This window comes from Oncorhynchus kisutch, unplaced genomic scaffold, assembly GCF_002021735.2.
Source record: "Oncorhynchus kisutch isolate 150728-3 unplaced genomic scaffold, Okis_V2 scaffold912, whole genome shotgun sequence".
Classification (NCBI taxonomy): domain Eukaryota; kingdom Metazoa; phylum Chordata; class Actinopteri; order Salmoniformes; family Salmonidae; genus Oncorhynchus; species Oncorhynchus kisutch.
In genome coordinates, this window is record NW_022262857.1 from 74,530 (window position 1) to 101,369 (window position 26,840).

The 26,840-nt window shown below is 42.2% G+C and overlaps 1 protein-coding gene across 2 annotated transcripts; it reads right to left on the reverse strand.

Annotated features, from left to right (window-relative positions):
- On the reverse strand, positions 1 to 26,423 carry LOC116352702 (zinc finger protein 883-like). 2 transcript variants are annotated; one of them, XM_031816999.1, is made up of 2 exons: positions 25,778 to 26,403; positions 1 to 1,518 (listed from the first exon to the last, which is right to left on the reverse strand). In XM_031816999.1, exons 1-2 carry the CDS (start codon positions 26,178 to 26,180, stop codon positions 452 to 454), a joined length of 1,470 nt encoding a protein of 489 aa, XP_031672859.1. In that variant the 5' UTR covers positions 26,181 to 26,403; the 3' UTR covers positions 1 to 451. The 2 variants fall into 2 exon arrangements, with proteins under 2 accessions (XP_031672859.1, XP_031672860.1); XM_031817000.1 differs by lacking the exon at positions 1 to 1,518 and adding an exon at positions 9,231 to 10,164 and having other exon boundaries at positions 25,778 to 26,423.
- Positions 26,424 to 26,840: the final 417 nt, after the last annotated feature.

Here is a 26,840-nt window from a genome sequence, read left to right on the forward strand (position 1 = left end):
GAGTTTGAGAGTGTGTTCATTCAGACTGACGTACTCTACATTTTAAACAGACATACTAAATATTCAATTCATGGTTTTAAAATAATGTAGTTAATGTGGCATAAAAAACACACATTTAAAAAAAAATAGAAGTCAAATGTCGGAGCAGAGTGTGTGCTGAACTTTAGGTCAACATGATTTGAAATCTCTTTCCACCCTGGGAGCAGTGGTAAGGCTTCTTGTCTGTGTGTTCTCTCATGGTCTTTCCCTAACTGGGTAAATATCTTTCCACACTGGGAGCATTGAGAACATTTGATCAGGTTTGGATTCTTTCATGTTCTCTCAGTCGCCTTAACCAGGTAAATATCTTTCCACACAAAGAGCATTGATGAGGCTTCTCTCCAGAATGTAGTTTCTTATGTATTTTCATGCTCCCAACCAGGATAAATCTCTTTCCACATTGAAAGCATTGCTAAGGCTTCTCTCCTGTGTGTGTCCTCTCATGTCTTTTCAGATTCCCTAACTCTGAAAAACTCTTTCTGCACAGAGAGCAGTGGAAAGGCCTCTCTCCTGTGTGTGTCCTCTCATGTCTTTTAAGATGTCTTACCTGGGCAAAAACATGTTCACATTGGGAGCAGTGGTAGGGCTTCTCTCCGGTGTGCAGTCCCCTGTGTTTTTCCAGGCTACCTAACTCTATAAAACTCTTTCCACAATGGAAGCATTGATGAGGCTTATCTCCTGTGTGTGTCCTCTCGTGTCTTTTCAGATCACCTAACCAGGTAAAACTCTTTCCACATTGAGAACATTGGTATATCTTCTCTCCGGTGTGTATTCTTTCATGCTCCTTTAGGTTCCATAACCACCTAAAACTCTTTCCACACTGGGTGCAGTGGTAAGCCTTCTCCCCTGTGTGCATTCTCTTATGCGTTTTCAGGTTCCATAACCGGGTAAAATTCTTTCCACACTGGGAGCAGTGGAAAGGTTTCTCGCCTGTGTGAATTTTTTTATGTTCATTCAGGCTCCATAAACGGGCAAAATTCTTCCCACACTGTGAGCAGTGGAAAGGTTTCTCTCCTGTGTGTGTTCTCTCATGTTCTGTCTTGTGTTCTGAACGGGTGAAATTCTTTCCACATTGGGAGCATTGAAAAGGTTTCTCTTCTGTGTGTGTTCTCTCATGTTCTTTCTGGTGTTCTAATCGAGTAAAAGTCTTCCCACACTGGGAGCAGTGATGAGGCTTATCTCCTATGTGTGTTCTCTCATGTCTTTTCAGGTGCCCTAACCTTTTAAAACTCTGTTCGCACAGGGAGCAATGGTAAGGCTTCTCCTCTGTGTGCAATTTATTGTGTTCTTTCAGGTTCACTAACTGGCTAAATCGCTTTCCACAGTGGGAGCAGTGATGAGGCTTCTCTCCTGTGTGTGTTTTTTCATGTCGTTTCAGGCTGTCTAACCGGGTGAAACTATTTCCACACAGCGAACAGTGGAGTCGTCTTGCTGGTTTGGATGTCTCTGGCTCTGGTTCCTCTGAGTCGGGTCTCTCTCCTGCCAAAGACAGATTATTTAGTTTAACAGTGAGATCAGTGTCTATTCAATAGAAATTAAACAGAAGCAAGTGGTCTGAAATGGGGAGGGACGAAACAGGGAGGGTTTTTGTCTTCTGTTTGCAACACCTTTTGCTACAGTGTGGACTAATGAATATGACCCCGAATGAAACTTCCACACGATAAGAGGCAGATTCCACCCCAAGATAATATTTTTGTTATCTCATATTCTCTTTCTGAGACAATCAGGATGAAAGTGGCCATTTTAGGCCCTTTTCAGACCTCTACCTGCCTCCTGTCAGACCCCATGACCTTTGACCCCTACATGATACAGACATCATCTAGTCATTATATTGTCAGACTCCATGACCTCTGAACCCTACACGATACAGACATCAACTAGTCATTATACTGTCAGCCCCCATGACCCCTACATGATACAGACATCATCTAGTCATTATACTGTCAGACTCCATGACCTTTGACCCCTACATGATACAGACATCATCTAGTCGTTATACTGTCAGACCCCATGACCTCTGAACCCTACATGATACAGACATCATCTAGTCGTTATACTGTCAGACCCCATGACCTCTGAACCCTACATGATACAGACATCATCTAGTCATTATACTGTCAGACCCCATGACCTCTGACCCCTACATGATACAGACATCATCTAGCCAAGAACCCTACAAAGATGACGTTATACTGTCAGACCCCATGACCTTTGACCCCTACATGATACAGACATCTAGTCATTATACTGTCAGACCCCAAGAACCCTACATGATACAGACATCATCTAGTCATTATACTGTCAGACCCCATGACCTCTGACCCCTACATGATACAGACATCTAGTCGTTATACTGTCAGACCCCATGACCTCTGACCCCTACATGATACAGACATCATCTAGTCGTTATACTGTCAGACCCCATGACCTCTGACCCCTACATGATACAGACATCATCTAGTCGTTATACTGTCAGACCCCATGACCTCTGACCCCTACATGATACAGACATCATCTAGTCGTTATACTGTCAGACCCCATGACCCCTACATGATACAGACATCATCTAGTCATTATACTGTCAGACCCCATGACCCCTATATGATACAGACATCATCTAGTCATTATACTGTCAGACCCCATGAACCCTACATGATACAGACATCATCTAGTCATTATACTGTCAGACCCCATGACATCTGAACCCTACATGATACAGACATCATCTAGTCATTATACTGTCAGACCCCAAGAACCCTACATGATACAGACATCATCTAGTCATTATACTGTCAGACCCCATGACATCTGAACCCTACATGATACAGACATCATCTAGTCATTATACTGTCAGACCCCAAGAACCCTACATGATACAGACATCATCTAGTCATTATACTGTCAGACCCCATGACCTTTGAACCCTACATGATACAGACATCATCTAGTCATTATACTGTCAGACCCCATGACCTTTGACCCCTACATGATACAGACATCTAGTCGTTATACTGTCAGACCCCAAGAACCCTACATGATACAGACATCATCTAGTCATTATACTGTCAGACCCCATGACCTCTGAACCCTACATGATACAGACATCATCTAGTCATTATACTGTGAGACCCAATGAACCCTACATGATACATACATCATCTAGTCATTATACTGTCAGACCCCATGACCTTTGACCCCTACATGATACAGACATCATCTAGTCGTTATACTGTCAGACCCCAAGAACCCTACATGATACAGACATCATCTAGTCATTATACTGTCAGACCCCATGACATCTGAACCCTACATGATACAGACATCATCTAGTCATTATACTGTCAGACCCCAAGAACCCTACATGATACAGACATCTAGTCATTATACTGTCAGACCCCAAGAACCCTACATGATACAGACATCATCTAGTCATTATACTGTCAGACCCCATGACCTCTGACCCCTACATGATACAGACATCTAGTCGTTATACTGTCAGACCCCATGACCTCTGACCCCTACATGATACAGACATCATCTAGTCGTTATACTGTCAGACCCCAAGAACCCTACATGATACAGACATCATCTAGTCGTTATACTGTCAGACCCCATGACCTCTGACCCCTACATGATACAGACATCATCTAGTCGTTATACTGTCAGACCCCATGACCTCTGACCCCTACATGATACAGACATCATCTAGTCGTTATACTGTCAGACCCCATGACCTCTGACCCCTACATGATACAGACATCATCTAGTCGTTATACTGTCAGACCCCATGACCCCTACATGATACAGACATCATCTAGTCATTATACTGTCAGACCCCATGACCCCTACATGATACAACAATCATCTAGTCATTATACTGTCAGACCCCATGAACCCTACATGATACAGACATCATCTAGTCATTATACTGTCAGACCCCATGACCTCTGAACCCTACATGATACAGACATCATCTAGTCATTATACTGTCAGACCCCATGACCTCTGAACCCTACATGATACAGACATCATCTAGTCATTATACTGTCAGACCCCATGACATCTGAACCCTACATGATACAGACATCATCTAGTCATTATACTGTCAGACTCCAAGAACCCTACATGATACAGACATCATCTAGTCGTTATACTGTCAGACCCCAAGAACCCTACATGATACAGACATCATCTAGTCATTATACTGTCAGACCCCAAGAACCCTACATGATACAGACATCATCTAGTCATTATACTGTCAGACCCCATGACCTCTGACCCCTACATGATACAGACATCTAGTCGTTATACTGTCAGACCCCATGACCTCTGACTCCTACATGATACAGACATCATCTAGTCATTATACTGTCAGACCCCATGACCTCTGACCCCTACATGATACAGACATCATCTAGTCGTTATACTGTCAGACCCCAAGAACCCTACATGATACAGACATCATCTAGTCGTTATACTGTCAGACCCCATGACCTCTGACCCCTACATGATACAGACATCATCTAGTCGTTATACTGTCAGACCCCATGACTTCTGACCCCTACATGATACAGACATCATCTAGTCGTTATACTGTCAGACCCCATGACCTCTACATGATACAGACATCATCTAGTCATTATTTAGTTGTTATTTCTTATAAAAATACGTATTTGGGTGTTTTTGGAGCCGTTGTCCATGTTTGTTCAGAACCCCTTACTGCACAACAAGGAGGAGGAATTTAATTGATGGTAGAGGAGGGCGTTTTAAATTATTTCACTATAGGACTAATATCCAGATTTTTTTCACATGGAGCCTCTGACTTTAAAGCTGCAGTGTGAAGAAGCTAGCGAGGCTAAATGAGGCTATTTTGCTGCCTAACCTGTCCATGTCTACAACAACTCAGATTAAACAACAGCCTACCTGTTGGTTGATAATTGTAGCCGACTCTTTGTCATTTAACCAACTCCATTCAGATTAAACAACAGCCTACCTGTTGGTTGATAATTGTAGCCGACTCTCTGTCATTTAACCAACTTCATTCAGATTAAACAGCAGCCTACCTGTTGGTTGATAATTGTAGCCGACTCTCTGTCATATAACCAACTCCATTCAGATTAAACAACAGCCTACCTGTTGGTTGATAATTGTAGCCGACTCTCTGTCATTTAACCAACTCCATTCAGATTAAACAGCAGCCTACCTGTTAGTTGATAATTGTAGCCGACTCTCTGTCATTTAACCAACTTCATTCAGATTAAACAGCAGCCTACCTGTTGGTTGATAATTGTAGCCGACTCTTTGTCATTTAACCAACTCCATTCAGATTAAACAACAGCCTACCTGTTGGTTGATAATTGTAGCCGACTCTCTGTCATTTAACCAACTCCATTCAGATTAAACAACAGCCTACCTGTTGGTTGATAATTGTAGCCGACTCTCTGTCATTTAACCAACTCCATTCAGATTAAACAGCAGCCTACCTGTTGGTTGATAATTGTAGCCGACTCTCTGTCATTTAACCAACTCCATTCAGATTAAACAACAGCCTACCTGTTGGTTGATAATTGTAGCCGACTCTCTGTCATTTAACCAACTCCATTCAGATTAAACAACAGCCTACCTGTTGGTTGATAATTGTAGCCGACTCTCTGTCATTTAACCAACTCCATTCAGATTAAACAACAGCCTACCTGTTGGTTGATAATTGTAGCCGACTCTCTGTCATTTAACCAACTCCATTCAGATTAAACAACAGCCTACCTGTTGGTTGATAATTGTAGCCGACTCTTGGTCATTTAACCAACTCCATTCAGATTAAACAACAGCCTACCTGTTGGTTGATAATTGTAGCCGACTCTCTGTCATTTAACCAACTCCATTCAGATTAAACAGCAGCCTACCTGTTGGTTGATAATTGTAGCCGACTCTCTGTCATTTAACCAACTCCATTCAGATTAAACAGCAGCCTACCTGTTGGTTGATAATTGTAGCCGACTCTCTGTCATTTAACCAACTCCATTCAGATTAAACAGCAGCCTACCTGTTGGTTGATAATTGTAGCCGACTCTCTGTCATTTAACCAACTCCATTCAGATTAAACAGCAGCCTACCTGTTGGTTGATAATTGTAGCCGACTCTCTGTCATTTAACCAACTCCATTCAGATTAAACAACAGCCTACCTGTTGGTTGATAATTGTAGCCGACTCTCTGTCATTTAACCAACTCCATTCAGATTAAACAACAGCCTACCTGTTGGTTGATAATTGTAGCCGACTCTTGGTCATTTAACCAACTCCATTCAGATTAAACAACAGCCTACCTGTTGGTTGATAATTGTAGCAGACTCTCTGTCATTTAACCAACTCCATTCAGATTAAACAACAGCCTACCTGTTGGTTGATAATTGTAGCCGACTCTCTGTCATTTAACCAACTTAATTCAGATTAAACAGCAGCCTACCTGTTGGTTGATAATTGTAGCCGACTCTCTGTCATTTAACCAACTCCATTCAGATTAAACAACAGCCTACCTGTTGGTTGATAATTGTAGCCGACTCTCTGTCATTTAACCAACTCCATTCAGATTAAACAGCAGCCTACCTGTTGGTTGATAATTGTAGCCGACTCTTTGTCATTTAACCAACTCCATTCAGATTAAACAGCAGCCTACCTGTTGGTTGATAATTGTAGCCGACTCTCTGTCATTTAACCAACTCCATTCAGATTAAACAGCAGCCTACCTGTTGGTTGATAATTGTAGCCGACTCTCTGTCATTTAACCAACTCCATTCAGATTAAACAACAGCCTACCTGTTGGTTGATAATTGTAGCCGACTCTCTGTCATTTAACCAACTTAATTCAGATTCAACAGCAGCCTACCTGTTGGTTGATAATTGTAGCCGACTCTCTGTCATTTAACCAACTCCATTCAGATTAAACAACAGCCTACCTGTTGGTTGATAATTGTAGCCGACTCTCTGTCATTTAACCAACTCCATTCAGATTAAACAGCAGCCTACCTGTTGGTTGATAATTGTAGCCGACTCTCTGTCATTTAACCAACTCCATTCAGATTAAACAGCAGCCTACCTGTTGGTTGATAATTGTAGCCGACTCTCTGTCATTTAACCAACTCCATTCAGATTAAACAACAGCCTACCTGTTGGTTGATAATTGTAGCCGACTCTCTGTCATTTAACCAACTCCATTCAGATTAAACAACAGCCTACCTGTTGGTTGATAATTGTAGCCGACTCTCTGTCATTTAACCAACTCCATTCAGATTAAACAACAGCCTACCTGTTGGTTGATAATTGTAGCCGACTCTCTGTCATTTAACCAACTCCATTCAGATTAAACAACAGCCTACCTGTTGGTTGATAATTGTAGCCGACTCTCTGTCATTTAACCAACTCCATTCAGATTAAACAACAGCCTACCTGTTGGTTGATAATTGTAGCCGACTCTTGGTCATTTAACCAACTCCATTCAGATTAAACAACAGCCTACCTGTTGGTTGATAATTGTAGCCGACTCTCTGTCATTTAACCAACTCCATTCAGATTAAACAACAGCCTACCTGTTGGTTGATAATTGTAGCCGACTCTTTGTCATTTAACCAACTCCATTCAGATTAAACAACAGCCTACCTGTTGGTTGATAATTGTAGCCGACTCTCTGTCATTTAACCAACTCCATTCCGTAATTGTAATTCACATGGAGTCTCTGACTGTAGAGCTGCTTTGATTGGCTGACAAGAAGAAGCTACACGTATGAAAAGTGTGTCGGCTACCGGTGTGTATATTTTACAGGGTGCACTCATGAAACTGTCGTGGTCTATCCTGGTATCCTTGCATGGAGAAATGTCACAGAGGGTGTAAGGTTATTTAATGTAAAGAATATTAAAATAACTGTGTCCATCCCTACTCAACCAATCAATGGTTGGGGTAATTAATCAATGGTTGGGGTAATTAATCAATGGTTGGGGTAATTAATCAATGGTTGGGGTAATTAATCAATGGTCGGGGTAATTCATCAATGGTTGGGGTAATTAATCAATGGTTGGGGTAATTAATTAATGGTCAGGGTAATTAATCAATGGTTGGGTTAATTAATCAATGGTTGGGGTAATTAATCAATGGTCGGGGTAATTAATCAATGGTTGGGGTAATTAATCAATGGTTGGGGTAATTAATCAATGGTTGGGGTAATTAATCAATGGTCGGGGTAATTCATCAATGGTTGGGGTAATTAATCAATGGTTGGGGTAATTAATTAATGGTCAGGGTAATTAATCAATGGTTGGGTTAATTAATCAATGGTTGGGGTAATTAATCAATGGTCGGGGTAATTAATCAATGGTTGGGGTAATTAATAAAGAACAAGTGTCTGGACCTTTCTATAACATGCCGTTTACATCAAAAATATACATTTTGTTGTATATAAAAATAAAATAAATAAAAGGCACATTTCTCCTTTAAAATGGATGTGACCATCTGAAAGCACAATCTCTGGGACAACAATCACACAGTTTAATTAAACACTGAACACTGTTCTCTCGTACTGAACGCACCCCTGAATAACATATTCAAGTGTAAAACGTCAGTAGAACGCCTCTTATTAAGAATCATACATTAGTTGAACAACTGCAGAGTTGGTGCTCCTGTTTTTGAGATAGTACTCACTAGTGTTAATCAGATCTCTAGTCTCCTCTTCGTCTTTCACTCCAAAAGGACCTTTCCTCTTCTTTCACTATGAAATCCTCATCTTCTTCTTTCAATGTGACAGCCTCCTCTTCCTCTCTAAAAGGTTGTTCTTTCACTATAACAGCCTCCTCTTCCTCTCTAAATGGTTCTTCTTTCACTATAACAGCCTCCTCTTCCTCTCTAAAAGATTCTTCTTTCACTATAACAGCCTCCTCTTCCTCCCTTTTTTCATTCTGAATGATTCTTTCTCCTCCTCTACCACTGTGACAGCCTCTGTGATTCTGTGATATTGTGGCATCTGGATCACAATGATCCTATCAGATTATTTTCTGGAGGAAAAAAAACAGTAGAACCTCTGCTGTCCTTTCTTATGGATCAGCTCTGTGTATCCCCCCCCCCCCCCCCCCCCCCCACTGTAGCTCATAGTCAGGTGTTAATACTCCTGCTCCACATACAGATGAAACACACCCAGAGAGACAGAGTTTGAGATTCATTCAAACTGACGGTTTATTCTACATTTAAAACAGACAGGATATTCAATTCATGTGTATAAATTTTTTTTGTTTTATTACATTCTGTATAATTGAGTTAATGTGGCATATAACAAAAACCACATTTAATATATAGAATACAAACGTCAGAGCAGTGTGTGTGCTCCTGTGAACGTCAGGTCCATGTGATTTGATATCGCTCTACACCCTGGGAGCAGCGGTAAGGCTTTTTGTCTGTGTGTTCCCTCATGGTCTTTCCCTAACTGGATAAATCTCTCTCCACCTGGGGTACAGTGGTAAGGCTTTCTTGTCTGCGTGTTCCCTCATGCCTGGGTGAATCTCTTTCCACAGTGGGAGCATTGCTAAGGCTTCTCTCATGTGTGTGTCTTCTTATGTCTTTTCAGATCACCTAACCAGGTAAAACTCTTTCCACATTGAGAACATTTGTATATCTTCTCTCCGGTGTGTATTCTTTCATGCTCCTTTAGGTTCCACAACCGGGCAAAATTCTTTCCACACTGGGAGCAGTGGAAAGGTTTCTCTCCTGTGTGAATTTTCTTATGTTCATTCAGGCTTGCTAACCAGGTAAAATTCTTTCCACACAGGGAACAGTGGAAAGGTTTCTCTCCTGTGTGAATTCTCTTATGCTCATTCAGGCTCCCTAACCGGGTAAAATTATTTCCGCACTGGGAGCAGTGGAAAGGTTTATCTCCTGTGTGTGTTCTCTCGTGTTTTTTCTGGTGTTCTAATCGGGTAAAACTCTTCCCACAATGGGAGCAGTGATGAGGCTTATCTCCTATGTGTGTTCTCTCGTGTCTTTTCAGATTCATTAACTGGCTAAAACTCTTTCCACAGAGGGAGCAGTGGTGTGGTCTTGCTGGTTTGGACGTCTCTGGCTCTGGTTCCTCTGTGTCTGGCCTCTCTCCTGTCAAAAACAAATTATTTAGTATAACAAAGAGATCAGGGTCGTGTTCAATATAAATTAAACTGAAGCAACTGGGAGGGACAAAATGGGGAGGGTTGTTGTCTTCTGTTGCAAAACCTTCTGCAACTGTGTGGACTAACAAATATGACCCTGAATGAAACTTCCACACCAGCAAAATAAACGATTTACCAATCATTTCTATTGGGCATTAAAGAATAACCACTGTTTTTTTCTAGGCAATAGTATAGGATAAAATAATTTTACCTGTATTATTTAATACAATACAATTCTGATTTATTTTTTAAACATGTACACTTGTCTAGGATGATGGGAGAGGTCCTCCATCTTCACCTCCATCTGGGGAGAGGTCCTCCATCTTCACCTCCATCTGGGGAGAGGTCCTCCATCTTCACCTCCATCTGGGGAGAGGTCCTCCATCTTCACCTCCATCTGGGGAGAGGTCCTCCATCTTCACCTCCATCTGGGGAGAGGTCCTCCATCTTCACCTCCATCTGGGGAGAGGTCCTCCATCTTCACCTCCATCTGGGGAGAGGTCCTCCATCTTCACCTCCATCTGGGGAGAGGTCCTCCATCTTCACCTCCATCTGGGGAGAGGTCCTCCATCTTCACCTCCATCTGGGGAGAGGTCCTCCATCTTCACCTCCATCTGGGGAGAGGTCCTCCATCTTCACCTCCATCTGGGGAGAGGTCCTCCATCTTCACCTCCATCTGGGGAGAGGTCCTCCATCTTCACCTCCATCTGGGGAGAGGTCCTCCATCTTCACCTCCATCTTCACCCTGGTGTGTTATCCCTCTTCCCTGCATCCTTTAAGAGTGTTTCATTGGTCTGTAATCTGGTCTGTTGCATGTGCATGCTTTAAGAGTGTTTCATTGGTCTGTAATCTGGTCTGTTGCTTGGACAGGTTCCGTTGACTTTTGGTTAATATATGATGTTCATTTTGTCAAGCTATTTACAAAAGGGTCCAGTTTCAGGCAAATTGACACTTATTTTTTTCCATGTCGTGGATGTTGTTGGTGATGTTGATCCAGTCCAGGAGGTATTGGAGGTGATGGATGTTGTTGGTCCAGTCCAGGAGGTATTGGAGGTGATGGATGTTGTTGGTCCAGTCCAGGAAGTATTGGAGGTGATGGATGTTGTTGGTCCAGTCCAGGAGGTATTGGGGGTGATGGATGTTGTTGGTCCAGTCCAGGAGGTATTGGAGGTGATGGATGATGTTGTTGATGTTGGTCCAGTCCAGGAGGTAGTGGAGGTGATGAATGTTGTTGGCGTTGTTGGTCCAGTCCAGGAGGTGATGAATGTTGTTTGTGTTGTTGGTCCAGTCCAGGAGGTGATGAATGTTGTTGGTGTTGTTGGTCCAGTCCAGGAGGTATTGGAGGTGATGAATACCAGGAGGTATTGGTTGTTGTTGGTGTTGTTGGTTCAGTCCAGGAGGTATTGGATGTTGTTGGTGTTGTTGGTTCAGCCCAGGAAGTATTGGAGAAAGATGTTGTTGGTCCAGTCCAGGAGGTATTGGAGGTGATGGATGTTGTTGGTCCAGTCCAGGAGGTATTGGAGGTGATGGATGTTGTTGGTCCAGTCCAGGAGGTATTGGAGAAAGATGTTGTTGGTCCAGTCCAGGAGGTATTGGATGTTGTTGGTGATGTTGGTCCAGTCCAGGAGGTATTGGAGGTGAAGGATGTTGTTGGAGTTGTTGGTCCAGTCCAGGAGGTATTGGAGGTGATCGTCAGTGTCTCGTTATTGTTTTCATTCTTGAGGCTAGAAGGATATTACACAGCAGTTTGTCTGTGTTGTTGAGTGTTTCTGGAGTAATTCCAGGATAAATTGTTATTTAGGATGTCCACTTTTTCAAAAAATGTTTTTGAGTTCCGAGTTGATGGCTGCCCAAGAAGGTCGATTTTTGGGGGCATGTCCAGATACAGTCAGTGACTGGTTGGCTTCTGATTGGCCAGAGTTTCTCCAGCATGTGTTTATTGTGGAATATTTTGACTTTAGTTGTTGGTTGTAAAAAAGGGTACAGTGTTTCTGGCAGAATTATTATCCAGGATGTTGAGGTTGTGGTGGTGTGGATACTACATGTTATTATTATCCAGGATGTTGAGGTTGTGGTGGTGTGGATACTACATATTATTATTATCCAGGATGTTGAGGTTGTGGTGGTGTGGATACTACATATTATTATTATTATCATCCAGGATGTTGAGGTTGTGGTGGTGTGGATACTACATATTATTATTATCCAGGATGTTGAGGTTGTGGTGGTGTGGATACTACATATTATTATTATTAGCCAGGATGTTGAGGTTGTGGTGGTGTGGATACTACATGTTATTATCCAGGATGTTGAGGTTGTGGTGGTGTGGATACTACATGTTATTATCCAGGATGTTGAGGTTGTGGTGGTGTGGATACTACATATTATTATTATCCAGGATGTTGAGGTTGTGGTGGTGTGGATACTACATATTATTATTATCCAGGATGTTGAGGTTGTGGTGGTGTGGATACTACATATTATTATTATCCAGGATGTTGAGGTTGTGGTGGTGTGGATACTACATGTTATTATTATCCAGGATGTTGAGGTTGTGGTGGTGTGGATACTACATATTATTATTATCCAGGATGTTGAGGTTGTGGTGGTGTGGATACTACATATTATTATCATCCAGGATGTTGAGGTTGTGGTGGTGTGGATACTACATATTATTATTATCCAGGATGTTGAGGTTGTGGTGGTGTGGATACTACATATTATTATGATCCAGGATGTTGAGGTTGTGGTGGTGTGGATACTACATATTATTATGATCCAGGATGTTGAGGTTGTGGATACTACATATTATTATTATCCAGGATGTTGAGGTTGTGGTGTTGTGGATACTACATATTATTATTATTATCCAGGATGTTGAGGTTGTGGATACTACATATTATTATTATTATCCAGGATGTTGAGGTTGTGGATACTACATATTATTATTATCCAGGATGTTGAGGTCGGGGCCACAGCTGCCTATGTGCCAGGGTCAGTCTGTTATATCTGGTGTAATTCTCCTGTCTTGTCTTTTATCCTGTGTCAATTTAAGTATGCTCCCTCAAATTCTCTCTCCCTCCCCTCATGGAGAACCTGAGCCCTGGGACCATGCCTCAGGACTACATGGCCTGATGACTCCTGGCTGTCCCCAGTCCACCTGGTCGTGATGCTGCTCCAGTTTCAACTATTCTGCCTGTGGCTAGGGAACCCTGACCTGTTCACTGGACGTGCTACTTAGTCCCGGACCAGCTGTTTTCGACTCTCTTGCTCTACCGCACCTGCTGTCTCAACCTCTGAATGCTCAACTGACATTTACTCCTGAGGTACTGACCTGTTGCACCCTCGACAACTACTGTGATTATTATTTGACCCTGATGGTCCATCTATGAACATCTTGAAGAACAACCTGGCCTTAAAATGGCCGTGTACTCTTATAATCACCACCCGCCAGAAGAGAACTGGCCACCCCTTAAGAGCCTGATTCCTCTCTAGATTCCTCTCTAGATTCCTCTCTAGATTTCTGACGTTTTATGGAGTTTTTCCTAGCCAACATGCTTCTACATCTCCTTTGCTTGGTGTTTGGGGTTTTATGCTGGGTTTCGGTTCAGCACTTTGTATTTTGAATTTATTATGGTGCCCATTAGCTGCCAAGGTTGCAACTACTCTTCCTGGGGTTCAGCAAAATTAAGGCAGTTATTTTACATCTGCTGATGTAAAAAAGGGCTTATATATACATTTGATTGATTGATCTTCCTAGAGCTGGCTGCCTGGGCAAACTGAGCAATCGGGGGAGAAGGGCCTTAGTCAGGGACATGACCAAGAAGCCAATGGTCACTGATGGAGATCCTCTGTGTAGATGGGAGAACCTTCCAGAAAGACAACCATCTCTGCAGCACTCCACCAATCAGGCCTTTATGGTAGAGTGGCCAGACGGATGCCACTCGTCAGTAAAAGGCACATGATAGTCTGCTTGGAGTTTGCCAAAAGGCACCTAAAGGACTCTCAGACCATGAGAAACAAGATTCTCTGGTCTGATGAAACCAAGGTTGAAATCTTTGGCCTGAATGCCAAGCATCATGTCTGGAGTAAACCTGGCTCCATCCCTACGGTGAAGCATGGTGGCTCCATCCCTACGGTGAAGCATGGTGGCTCCATCCCTACGGTGAAGCATGGTGGCTCCATCCCTACGGTGAAGCATGGTGGCTCCATCCCTACGGTGAAGCATGGTGGCTCCATCCCTACGGTGAAGCATGGTGGCTCCATCCCTACGGTGAAGCATGGTGGCTCCATCCCTACGGTGAAGCATGGTGGCTCCATCCCTACGGTGAAGCATGGTGGCTCCATCCCTACGGTGAAGCATGGTGGCTCCATCCCTACGGTGAAGCATGGTGGCTCCATCCCTACAGTGAAGCATGGTGGCTCCATCCCTACGGTGAAGCATGGTGGTGGCAGCATCATGCTGTGGGGAAGTTTTTCAGTTGCAGGGACTGAGAGACTAGTCAGGATTGAGGGAAAGATGAACGGAGCAAAGTGCAGAGAGATCCTTGATGAAAACCTGCTCCAGACCGCTCAGGATCTCAGACACCTTTCAACAGGACAACGACCCTAAGCACACAGCCAAGACAATGAAGGAGTGGCTTCAGGACAAGTCTTTGAATGTCCTTGAGTGGCCCTTCAAGAGCCCGGACTTGAACCTGATTGAACATCTCTGGAGAGACCTGAAAATAGCTGTGCAGCGACACTCCCCATCCAACCTGACGGAGCTTGAGAGGATCTGCAGAGAAGAATGGGAGAAGCTACCCAAATACAGGTGTGCCAAGCTTGTGTTGTTATACCCAAGAAGGCTTGAGGCTGTAATCACTGCCAAAGGTGCTTCAACAAAGTACTGAGTAAAGGGTATGAATACTTGTAAATATAGTATTTCAGTTCAAATTCCCAATAACCTATTTTTGCTTTGTCATTATGGGATATTGTGATGAAGGAAAAACATAATTTAATACATTTTAGAATAAGGCTGTAACGTAACAAAATTTTGAAAAAGTCGGGGCGTCTGAATGCTGTCCTCTCCAAATTGTATTTTTATTTTATTGGTTGGAATTGTTTTAAGATGGCCATACTGTGGATTATTTAGCTGTTTGATTTTTAATTCTAGGACCCCTTTAGGTATAAATATATATATATGTGTAATACCAGTCAAAAGTTTGGACACTTCAAAACCTTAGTCCTTAAGGTTATAAACTTGTAGCAGGGCTGGGCGATAAATCAATATCAATAACATGTAATTACTTCCCTCAATAACGATATAAAAACATTTAGATAATTATTATATATCCACATTATGGGAAAATGTAGGTACAGCAGGTCATTTCACCTCTGTGACGCAGCAGAAACGTGCGGAAAAGTGACAATATGCACATGGAGAAGTATTCCCTTACTAAAAAAACACTTAGCACCGAGTGGAGGAGGAGCCATGGAGAAGTATACGCCCACTAAAAAAACACTTAGCACTGAGTGGAGGAGGAGCCATGGAGAAGTATACACCCACTAAAAAAACACTTAGCACTGAGTGGAGGAGGAGCCATGGAGAAGTATACACCCACTAAAAAAACACTTAGCACTGAGTGGGGGAGGAGCCACTATTAACCACAAATAATTTGTGATGTAGGTGAAAATGGTGGCAGTGGAGAAGGAGCAGCTTCCAACGAAGAAATTATTGATAGAAAAAGGGTTCAACTGTTTCAGTTATTTGGAAGTGGTTTGGCTTTTTGAAGTCCGACAAAGAGCAGAGCAATGTTCGGTAGACAGGTGGCTACGAAGTCTGAACATCTGAAACAAAATCACTCTTTGGAACATGCAGGAAGTTTGAGTTTGCACCACGGTGTTGATAAACGCCCCTCAAGCACCAGACAATCTAGGGACGTTTGCCCGAAGCAGTCAACACTGACAGCGTTTATGCCCTGCGAGCAAACATAGAAAAGGCACAAAAGACATCACACATGCTATTGTGCATTACATTGCTAAAGACATGCTACCAATTAGCACAGTCGAAAATGGACGCTTACCAATTGAATTGAACCCAGGTACGTGCTCCCCTGGCTGCAAACATTTCTAAACACTACGCCGAGTGTAGGGAAAATGTTGAGGAACTGCTCAAGACAGATTTGACATATTTTTGTTACTAATACCGATCTGTGGTCTAGTCGCACGCCAGAGTCTTATATTAGCCTCACTACCCACTATACTGACAAAGACTGGAATCTACCCACAAACTGACAAAGAGCGGAATCTACCCACTATACTAACAAAGAGCGGAATCTATCCACTATACTGACAAAGAGCGGAATCTACCCACTATACTGACAAAGACTGGAATCTATCCACTATACTGACAAAGACTGGAATCTACCCACTATACTGACAAAGACTGGAATCTACCCACTATACTGACAAAGACTGGAATCTACCCACTATACTGACAAAGACTGGAATCTACCCACTATACTGACAAAGACTGGAATCTACCCACTATACTGACAAAGACTGGAATCTATCCACTATACTGACAGAGCGGAATCTACCCGCTATACTGAAAAAGACTGGAATCTACCCACTATACTGACAAAGACTGGAATCTACCCTGCCGGGGTGGCAGCGTAGCCTAGTGGTTAGAGCGTTGGACTAGTAACCGGAAGGTTGCAAGTTCAAACCCCCGAGCTGACAAGGTACAAATCTGTCGTTCTGCCCCTGAACAGGCAGTTAACCCACTGTTCCTAGGCCGTCATTGAAAATAAGAATTTGTTCTTAACTGACTTGCCTAGAAAAAATAAAGGTAAAATTAAAAAAATACTGACAAAGACTGGAATCTATCCACTATACTGACAAAGACTGGAATCTCCCCACTATACTGACAAAGACTGGAATCTACCCACTATACTGACAAAGACTGGAATCTACCCACTATACCGACAAAGACTGGAATCTACCCACTATACCGACAGAGACTGGAATCTATCCACTATACTGACAAAGACTGGAATCTACCCACTATACTGACAAAGACTGGAATCTACCCACTATACTGACAAAGACTGAAATCTAACCACTATACTGACAAAGAGCGGAATCTACCCACTATACTGACAAAGACTGGAATCTACCCACTATACTGACAAAGACTGGAATCTACCCACTATACTGACAAAGACTGGAATCTACCCACTATACTGACAAAGACTGAAATCTACCCACTATACTGACAAAGAGCGGAATCTACCTACTATACTGACAAAGAGCGGAATCTACCCACTATACTGACAAAGACTGGAATCTACCCACTATACTGACAAAGACTGGAATCTACCCACTATACTGACAAAGAGCGGAATCTACCCACTATATTGACAAAGACTGGAATCTACCCACTATACTGACAAAGACTGGAATCTACCCACTATACTGACAAAGAGCGGAATCTACCCACTATATTGACAAAGACTGGAATCTACCCACTATACCGACAAAGACTGGAATCTACCCACTATACTGACAAAGACTGGAATCTACCCACTATACTGACAAAGACTGGAATCTACCCACTATACTGACAGAGACTGGAATCTATCCACTATACTGACAAAGACTGGAATCTACCCACTATACTGACAGAGCGGAATCTCTCCTGACGCTCTCGCCTCGGCAGGGTAGCCTAGTGGTTAGAGTGTAGAGGAGGCAGGGCAGCCTAGTGGTTAGAGTGTAGAGGAGGCAGGGCAGCCTAGTGGTTAGAGTGTAGAGGAGGTAGGGTAGCCTAGTGGTTAGAGTGTAGAGGAGGCAGGGTAGCCTAGTGGTTAGAGTGTAGGGGCGGCAGGGTAGCCTAGTGGTTAGAGTGTAGGGGCGGCAGGGTAGCCTAGTGGTTAGAGTGTAGAGGAGGCAGGGTAGCCTAGTGGTTAGAGTGTAGAGGAGGCAAGGTAGCCTAGTGGTTAGAGTGTAGAGGAGGCAGGGTAGCCTAGTGGTTAGAGTGTAGGGGCGGCAGGGTAGCCTAGTGGTTAGAGTGTAGAGGAGGCAAGGTAGCCTAGTGGTTAGAGTGTAGGGGTGGCAAGGTAGCCTAGTGGTTAGAGTGTAGAGGAGGCAAGGTAGCCTAGTGGTTAGAGTGTAGAGGAGGCAGGGTAGCCTAGTGGTTAGAGTGTAGGGGAGGCAGGGTAGCCTAGTGGTTAGAGTGTAGGGGAGGCAGGGTAGCCTAGTGGTTAGAGTGTAGAGGAGGCAGGGTAGCCTAGTGGTTAGAGTGTAGGGGCGGCAGGTAGCCTAGTGGTTAGAGTGTAGAGGTGGCAGGGTAGCCTAGTGGTTAGAGTGTAGAGGTGGCAGGGTAGCCTAGTGATTAGAGTAACCGGAAGGTTGCAAGTTCAAACCCCCGAGCTGACAAGGTACAAATCTGTCGTTCTGCCCTCTGAACAGGCAGTTAACCCACTGTTCCTAGGCCGTCGTTGAAAATAAGAATTTGTTCTTAACTGACTTGTTAAATAAAGGTTAAGTAATACATTTAAGACGCCAAAACGATCAGCCTGGACTATCTGAATAAGACATATGATGACCTAGTCACACATGACCTCCTGGACAAGGCCTCGTTGGTGGGCCACATAAGAGCTGTCTCAGAGATGGTAAAGTGAGGTACATGAAAACCCACAGGGAGATGTTGCTGCTGCTTCAACACAACTGACAGCTACAAAGAGTAAAGTCACTGGGCAGTTTTTTCATAAAGCCATGCTCCACCACCACAGGTCTTACTGAAATCCAGCTGGTAGACAAGGAACTCAGCTGCTACCTTCAGTCTCATGATGCTGACAGAGAAACCAAATCCACTGGAAGAACCACACACACACAAAAAAATCAAAAATAATTCCCCAAGTCATCCAACTGGCAAAGCACTACCTGTGCATTCCTGCGACCAGCTCCCCCTCAGAGCGTGTTCTTAGCACAGGTAGCAGCGTAGTGACCTGCCACAGGGCAGCTTTAAAGCCAGAGGCCTTGGACAGACTTGTCTTTCTTGCTTGTAACTTGTAAGAGAACAACTAACCCAACTTCAACTGTGATGTACTATTAGGCTAACAGTTATAAACAACTACCCCAACTGTGACGTACCATTAGGTTAACAGTTATAAACAACTACCCCAACTGTGACGTACCATTAGGCTAATAGTTATAAACAACTACCCCGACTGTGATGTACCATTAGGCTAATAGTTATAAACAACTACCCCAACTGTGACGTACCATTAGGCTAACAGTTATAAACAACTACCCCGACTGTGACGTACCATTAGGCTAATAGTTATAAACAACTACCCCAACTTCAACTGTGATGTACCATTAGGCTAATAGTTATAAACAACTACCCCAACTTCAACTGTGATGTACCATTAGGTTAACAGTTATAAACAACTACCCCAACTGTGACGTACCATTAGGCTAATAGTTATAAACAACTACCCCAACTTCAACTGTGACGTACCATTAGGTTAACAGTTATAAACAACTACCCCAACTTCAACTGTGATGTACCATTAGGCTAACAGTTATAAACAACTACCCCAACTGTGACGTACCATTAGGTTAACAGTTATAAACAACTACCCCAAATTCAACTGTGATGTACCATTAGGTTAACAGGTATAAACAACTACCCCAACTTCAACTGTGATGTACCATTAGGTTAACAGTTATAAACAACTACCCCAACTTCAACTGTGACGTACCATTAGGCTAATAGTTATAAACAACTACCCCAACTGTGATGTACCATTAGGCTAACAGTTATAAACAACTACCCCAACTGTGATGTACCATTAGGCTAACAGTTATAAACAACTACCCCAACTTCAACTGTGACGTACCATTAGGCTAACAGTTATAAACAACTACCCCAACTTCAACTGTGACGTACCATTAGGCTAACAGTTATAAACAACTACCCCAACTTCAACTGTGATGTACCATTAGGTTAACAGTTATAAACAACAACCCCAACTTCAACTGTGATGTACCATTAGGCTAATAGTTATAAACAACTACCCCAACTGTGATGTACCATTAGGCTAACAGTTATAAACAACTACCCCAACTGTGATGTACCATTAGGCTAACAGTTATAAACAACTACCCCAACTGTGATGTACCATTAGGCTAACAGTTATAAACAACTACCCCAACTGTGATGTACCATTAGGCTAACAGTTATAAACAACTACCCCAACTGTGACGTACCATTAGGCTAACAGTTATAAACAACTACCCCAACTGTGATGTACCATTAGGCTAACAGTTATAAACAACTACCCCAACTGTGACGTACCATTAGGCTAACAGTTATAAACAACTACCCCAACTGTGATGTACCATTAGGCTAATAGTTATAAACAACTACCCCGACTGTGACGTACCATTAGGCTAATAGTTATAAACAACTACCCCAACTGTGATGTACCATTAGGCTAATAGTTATAAACAACTACCCCGACTGTGACGTACCATTAGGCTAATAGTTATAAACAACTACCCCGACTGTGACGTACCATTAGGCTAACAGTTATAAACAACTACCCCGACTGTGACGTACCATTAGGCTAACAGTTATAAACAACTACCCCGACTGTGACGTACCATTAGGCTAATAGTTATAAACAACTACCCCGACTGTGACGTACCATTAGGCTAATAGTTATAAACAACTACCCCGACTGTGACGTACCATTAGGCTAACAGTTATAAACAACTACCCCAACTGTGACGTACCATTAGGCTAATAGTTATAAACAACTACCCCAACTGTGACGTACCATTAGGCTAACAGTTATAAACAACTACCCCGACTGTGACGTACCATTAGGCTAATAGTTATAAACAACTACCCCAACTGTGACGTACCATTAGGCTAACAGTTATAAACAACTACCCCAACTGTGACGTACCATTAGGCTAACAGTTATAAACAACTACCCCGACTGTGACGTACCATTAGGCTAACAGTTATAAACAACTACCCCGACTGTGATGTACCATTAGGCTAACAGTTATAAACAACTACCCCGACTGTGACGTACCATTAGGCTAACAGTTATAAACAACTACCCCAACTGTGACGTACCATTAGGCTAACAGTTATAAACAACTACCCCGACTGTGACGTACCATTAGGCTAACAGTTATAAACAACTACCCCGACTGTGACGTACCATTAGGCTAACAGTTATAAACAACTACCCCGACTGTGACGTACCATTAGGCTAACAGTTATAAACAACTACCCCGACTGTGACGTACCATTAGGCTAACAGTTATAAACAACTACCCCGACTGTGACGTACCATTAGGCTAACAGTTATGATGCATATTGACTTGCACTATTTTATTTATTAATTTCTTGCTCATGATTTGTAAGGGTTTACAGCTCTAAACAAAAAAGTTTAAATGTTATTGGTGAGTTCTACTTCTGACAATAAATTAGAAACATTAAAGCCTTCGGTTTGTTCAGGCATTCTTGAGTGTGAAGCAGATATGCACCGTTTAAACATTTTTCAAAATTAATATCGGGATAATTATCGAATGAAAATATATATCAATATATATATTTATTTTATTTATTTATTTTATTTACAGTGATGGAAAAAAGTATTTGATCCCCTGCTGATTTTGTACGTTCGCCCACTGACAAAGAAATGATCAGTCTATAATTTTAATGGTAGGTTTATTTGAACAGCGAGAGACAGAATAACAACAACATAAAATCTAGAAAAACACATGTCAAACATGTTATGAATTGATTTGCATTTTAATGAGGGAAATAAGTATTTGTAGTTGGCCACCAGGTTTGCACACATCTCAGGAGGGATTTTGTCCCACTCCTCTTCTCCAAGTCATTAAGGTTTCGAGGCTGACGTTTGGCATATTGCCATATTGCCCAGTCCTGGCTTGTAGCGTCATACCCAAGCAGACTCGAGTCTGTAATCGCTGCCAAAGATGCTTCAACAAAGTACTGAGTAAAGGGTCTGAATACTAATGTAAACGATATATTTAAGTTTTTTTCCCATTATGGGCTATTGTGATGTCATTATGGGCTATTGTGATGTCATTATGGGCTATTGTGTTTAGATTGATGAGGGGAAAAACAATGTAATACATTTTAGAATAAGGCTGTAACATAACAAAATGTGGAAAAAGTCAAGGGGTTTGAATTCTTTCAGAAAACACTGTGTGCGGCGAGTGCGGGTGTGTGATTGGAAAAGTGTGATGAGTGAGTAAGGAAAATGGCTGCAATTGCCAAAACCCATGTGTGTCTGTGAGCAGAAGTAATGACAGAGCGAGAGTCTTCACTTTCGCACAGAGATGGATTTTTTATTTTTTTTGTCCTGTTATGAAGGAACGCTGCCAACCCTATATCCTAGACACCCACCTGAGCGACCCACCCACCAAGGAGAAGTCCTTATCCGTTTTACAGGCCTAATGCAAGTAGTCTACGCAGCCAAGACAAAACAGGTGAACGCTGTCAGAGACCCACTGAAGCAGCACCACCCACTCAATAGTCGGAGCCTTCCTGGCAGGGTTGGTCCTATAAAAGTCGAAGCCCCCCGGATGAGAGCATAATCTACAAGGATTTTCTCAAAGCTGTTAAAGAGAACCTTGACGACCTCATATCTAGCCAGAGGGGGGATTTCCCCCCCCCAGGTAGTGGCAGTGCTGGCAACACTGGCTGCAGTAGCACATGGGGTGGGGGTCACACTAGGACAATCAGAGAGGGAGGGGGCATATTATTGTGGCCCTGGGCGGCACAGAATAATCAAAACGGTCTGACTGCACAGAGGTGCTTGGAAAGACTTGTCACAACGGGGGATAACAAACAAACAACAATGGGGGATAACAAACAAACAACAATGGGGGATAACAAACAAACAACAATGGGGGATAACAAACAAACAAAAAAGATAACCAAAGTAAAATATACTGTGTCAGTAAAATGTAGAAGCCTAAGTATTGTTGTACATTAGTTTACTTCAATGAATGGAGGAGTGGGGGGGTTAGGGGGGGCTAATAAAGAAGGAACATATTTTTAAATCATACAGTCAAAAGTTTGGACACACCTACTCATTCTAGGGTTTTTCTATTTTTTACTATTTTCTACATTGAAGAATAATAGTGACGACATCAAAACTATAAAATAACACATATGGAATCATGTAGTAACCAAAAGAATAAGTGTTAAACAAATCAAAATATATTTTAGATTCTTCAAAGTTGCCAGCTTCATGATGTAGTCACCTGGAATGCATTTCAATTAAGAGGTGTGCCTTGATCAAAGTTCATTTGTGGAATTTCTTTCCTTCTTAGTGCGTTTGAGCCAATCAGTTGTCTTGTGACAAGTTAAAGGGGTATACAGAAGACAGCCCTATTTGGTAAAAGACCAAGTCCAAATGGCTCAAATAAGCAAAGAGAAACAACAGTCCATCATTACTTGAAGACATGGTCAGTCAATACCGAATATTTCAAGAACATTGAAACTTTCTTTAAGTACAGTCGCAAAGAACATCAAAAGCTACGATGAAACTTGCTCTCATGAGGACCTCCACAGGAAAGGAAGACCCAGAGGAGACTGCATGAATCAGGCCTTTGTGGTCGAATTGCTGCAAAGAAACCACTTCTAAAGGACACCAAATGAGAAGAATAAACTTGCTTGGGCCAAGAAACATGAGCCATGGACATTAGACTGGTGGACATCTGTCCTTTGGTCTGATTTGAGATTTTTGGTTCCAGAGGCCGTGTCTTTGTGAGACGCAGAGTAGGTGAACGGATGATCTCCGCATGTGTGGTTCCCACCATGAAGCATTTAGAATTCAAGGCACACTTAACCAGAATGGCTTCCACAGCATTCTGCAGCGATACACCATCCCATTTGATTTGCACTTAGTGGGTCTATCATTTATTTTTCAACAGGACAACAGCCCAACACACCTCCAGGCTGTGTAAGGGTTATTTGACCAAGAAGGAGAGTGATAGAGTGCTGCATCAGATGACCTGGCCTCCACAATCACCTGACCTCAACCTAATTGAGATGATTTGGGATGAATTGGACCACAGAGTGAAGGAAAAGCAGCCAACAAGTGCTCAGCATATGTGAGAACTCCTTCAAGACTGTTGAAAAAGTATTCCAGGTGAAGCTGGTTGAGAGAATGCGCAAGAGTGTGCAAAGCAGTCATCATGTGGCTAAAATATTTTTTTTTATTTGTTTAACACTTTTTTTGGTTACTACATGATTCCATGTGTGTTATTTGATCGTTTTGATGTCCTCACTATTATTCTACAATGTAGAAAATAGTACAAATCAAAACCCTTGAATGAGTAGTTGTGTCCAAACTTTTGACTGGTACTGGGTGTGTGTATATATTATATACATTTACAAGAAAATAGATGGGGGATTGGAAATGAAGCAGGTGATTACATTGATAGAAGCCACAATCTAGAATATTAAAGCTGATCTACCCCACCCACCCAAACATTTATTTTTTATCCTTGGGCGAGTCAGCCACATCAATAAAATACCTTGCAAATCTAGCATCTAACAATAGGATTTAATTATTTCCTGGGCAGCGCTCAGTGACGTAACTAACAAGCTTTTAAGTAGAACTGAACTGACGATGGATACTAATTCTAAAGTGGGACGAGTGTGGCTACACAGATACAGATTTTAAACGTGAGTTACCTCGAATGCGAATCGTTGTAGAATGTCATTAGACCCGTCTTATTAATAAATGCAGTAATTCAAGAAAAGGGGTCTAAGGTTAGGTTAAACTCTTGAGAACACTTATTTCGTTTTTTTAAAAGTATTTTTTGCTGGTGTAAAAGATACGCTGCTTATGTTTCCAGGACCGTACAGCAAGCGATCGGTGTTAACGTTCAGCCCGAGCATAGTTGCTCGTAACAAAACTCCCTTCGTAAACAAGATACTGTTTTGCCGAGGGCACCAAATGTATGGCTAGTTAGCGTCTATGAACGGGCTAAACCAGGCCTATATATCACTAATTTAACACTTTTTTTTTTTTAAATGCATATACAGGTGGGTATAATTTGTGGAACGTTCCAACAGGAATCTGTAACAAAAACAGGAATCTGTAACAAACAGTGCATACAAAGTTGTATAGAGGCAGAATAAGATACCGGGTAGAGAGTGGATTATTTCATAAAGTTTTTTCCCTCACTACGTTAATCCACTCTGCTAGCCTATAGACAAACATTAAGAATATGAGTTGATGCCTATTCAGCAGCTAGTTAGCTAGGTGATTTGATCATGCTACTTTGTTTGTTGGCATCCTTGTGCATGACGTTTTTGGAACAGATTCCTGTTGGAACGTTCCACAAATTATACCCACCCTGCATATAACAATCCCATATTACTTATTCAACCATTCCTACAGTACTGAACATATTCCTGTGTAGAACTACAGTAGAAAACCCCTTAAAAACACATTAGTTCAACAAGTCCAGAGTCTATGCCCCTGTTTCTTAAAGATAATACTCACTGGTGTTATTCAGATCTTCAGTCTTCTCATATTCAGTCTCCTCGTCGTCAGTCTCATCTTCAGTCTCCTCATCTTCATTCTCCTCCTCTTTCACTCCCAAAACCTCTTCCTCCTCTTTTATTGAGATAGCCTCCTCTTCCTCTTTCACTCCAAAAGGTTCTTCCTCCTCTTTCACTATATCATCCTCCTTTTCATTCAATGCAATAGCCTCATCTTCCTCCTTAATATTTCTAAACGGTTCTACCTCCCCCTCTTCCTCTTTCACTCCAAAAGGTTCTTCTTCTCCATCCACTGGAATCTCATCTTCTTCTTCTTTCACGATAATGTTCAGCCCCAGAGAGTCTTTCTCCGTCCAGGAGACCCCCTCTTCTTTAGCAAGGGGCGAGTAATTTAGTGAGCTCATGGTCGGGGATGTTAGCTAGTTAGCGACTTCAATATTGATAGACTCAGTATCAATGTAACAAATTAACAAATGTCATATAACAAGCTAATTACGTTTGTTGACTATTAAATACGTAAACAGAATGTTAAAAACACAGATTAATATACACAAGATTGGTCTAAATCGCTTCAATGTTTCGGTTTTATGTGTGCTACCGAAGTGGTTGAATCCAATTCTGTTGTCGCAGTTGAAGCCTCCAGTTCTGTCCACTAAATTATACGTCACGCAAATAAGCATCACCTGAAAGAATCATATCGCCATCTGCTGACTGGAGTGGGTAACGCAGATTGGAAAAATATTAATGACATTGTTTATTCAAGTCATTCATTATTGAAACTATTGAAAAATAAATGTTGAAATGTTTCAGAAACTGCCCTGTCAGTGGATTATAAAATACAGTGTTGACATTCAACATTCATTAATGTGGTGAACGGTGACGCGCATTGGCAAACGTCACACTGGGGTTAAATTCCTTTTTACACAAAGCTTTGAAAATGTGCTGTGGAGTTTATAGCCTAATGCGGCGTCCTGTTTGAGCAATTATGAGTCAATAGATACTGTTGACAAATGGTTTACAGCTGAGAAGGTTGACGTTTTCTAGGAAGGAGACAGGGGGGGGGG

Coding starts and splice junctions, on each gene's coding strand:
- LOC116352702 (XM_031816999.1), bottom strand. CDS start 26,180: ATGAGCTCACTAAATTACTCGCCCCTTGCTAAAGAAGAGGGGGTCTCC. Junction 1,519..25,777: donor TGAAGATCTGAATAACACCA/GTGAGTATTATC, acceptor TGTCTTTGGCAG/GAGAGAGACCCGACTCAGAG.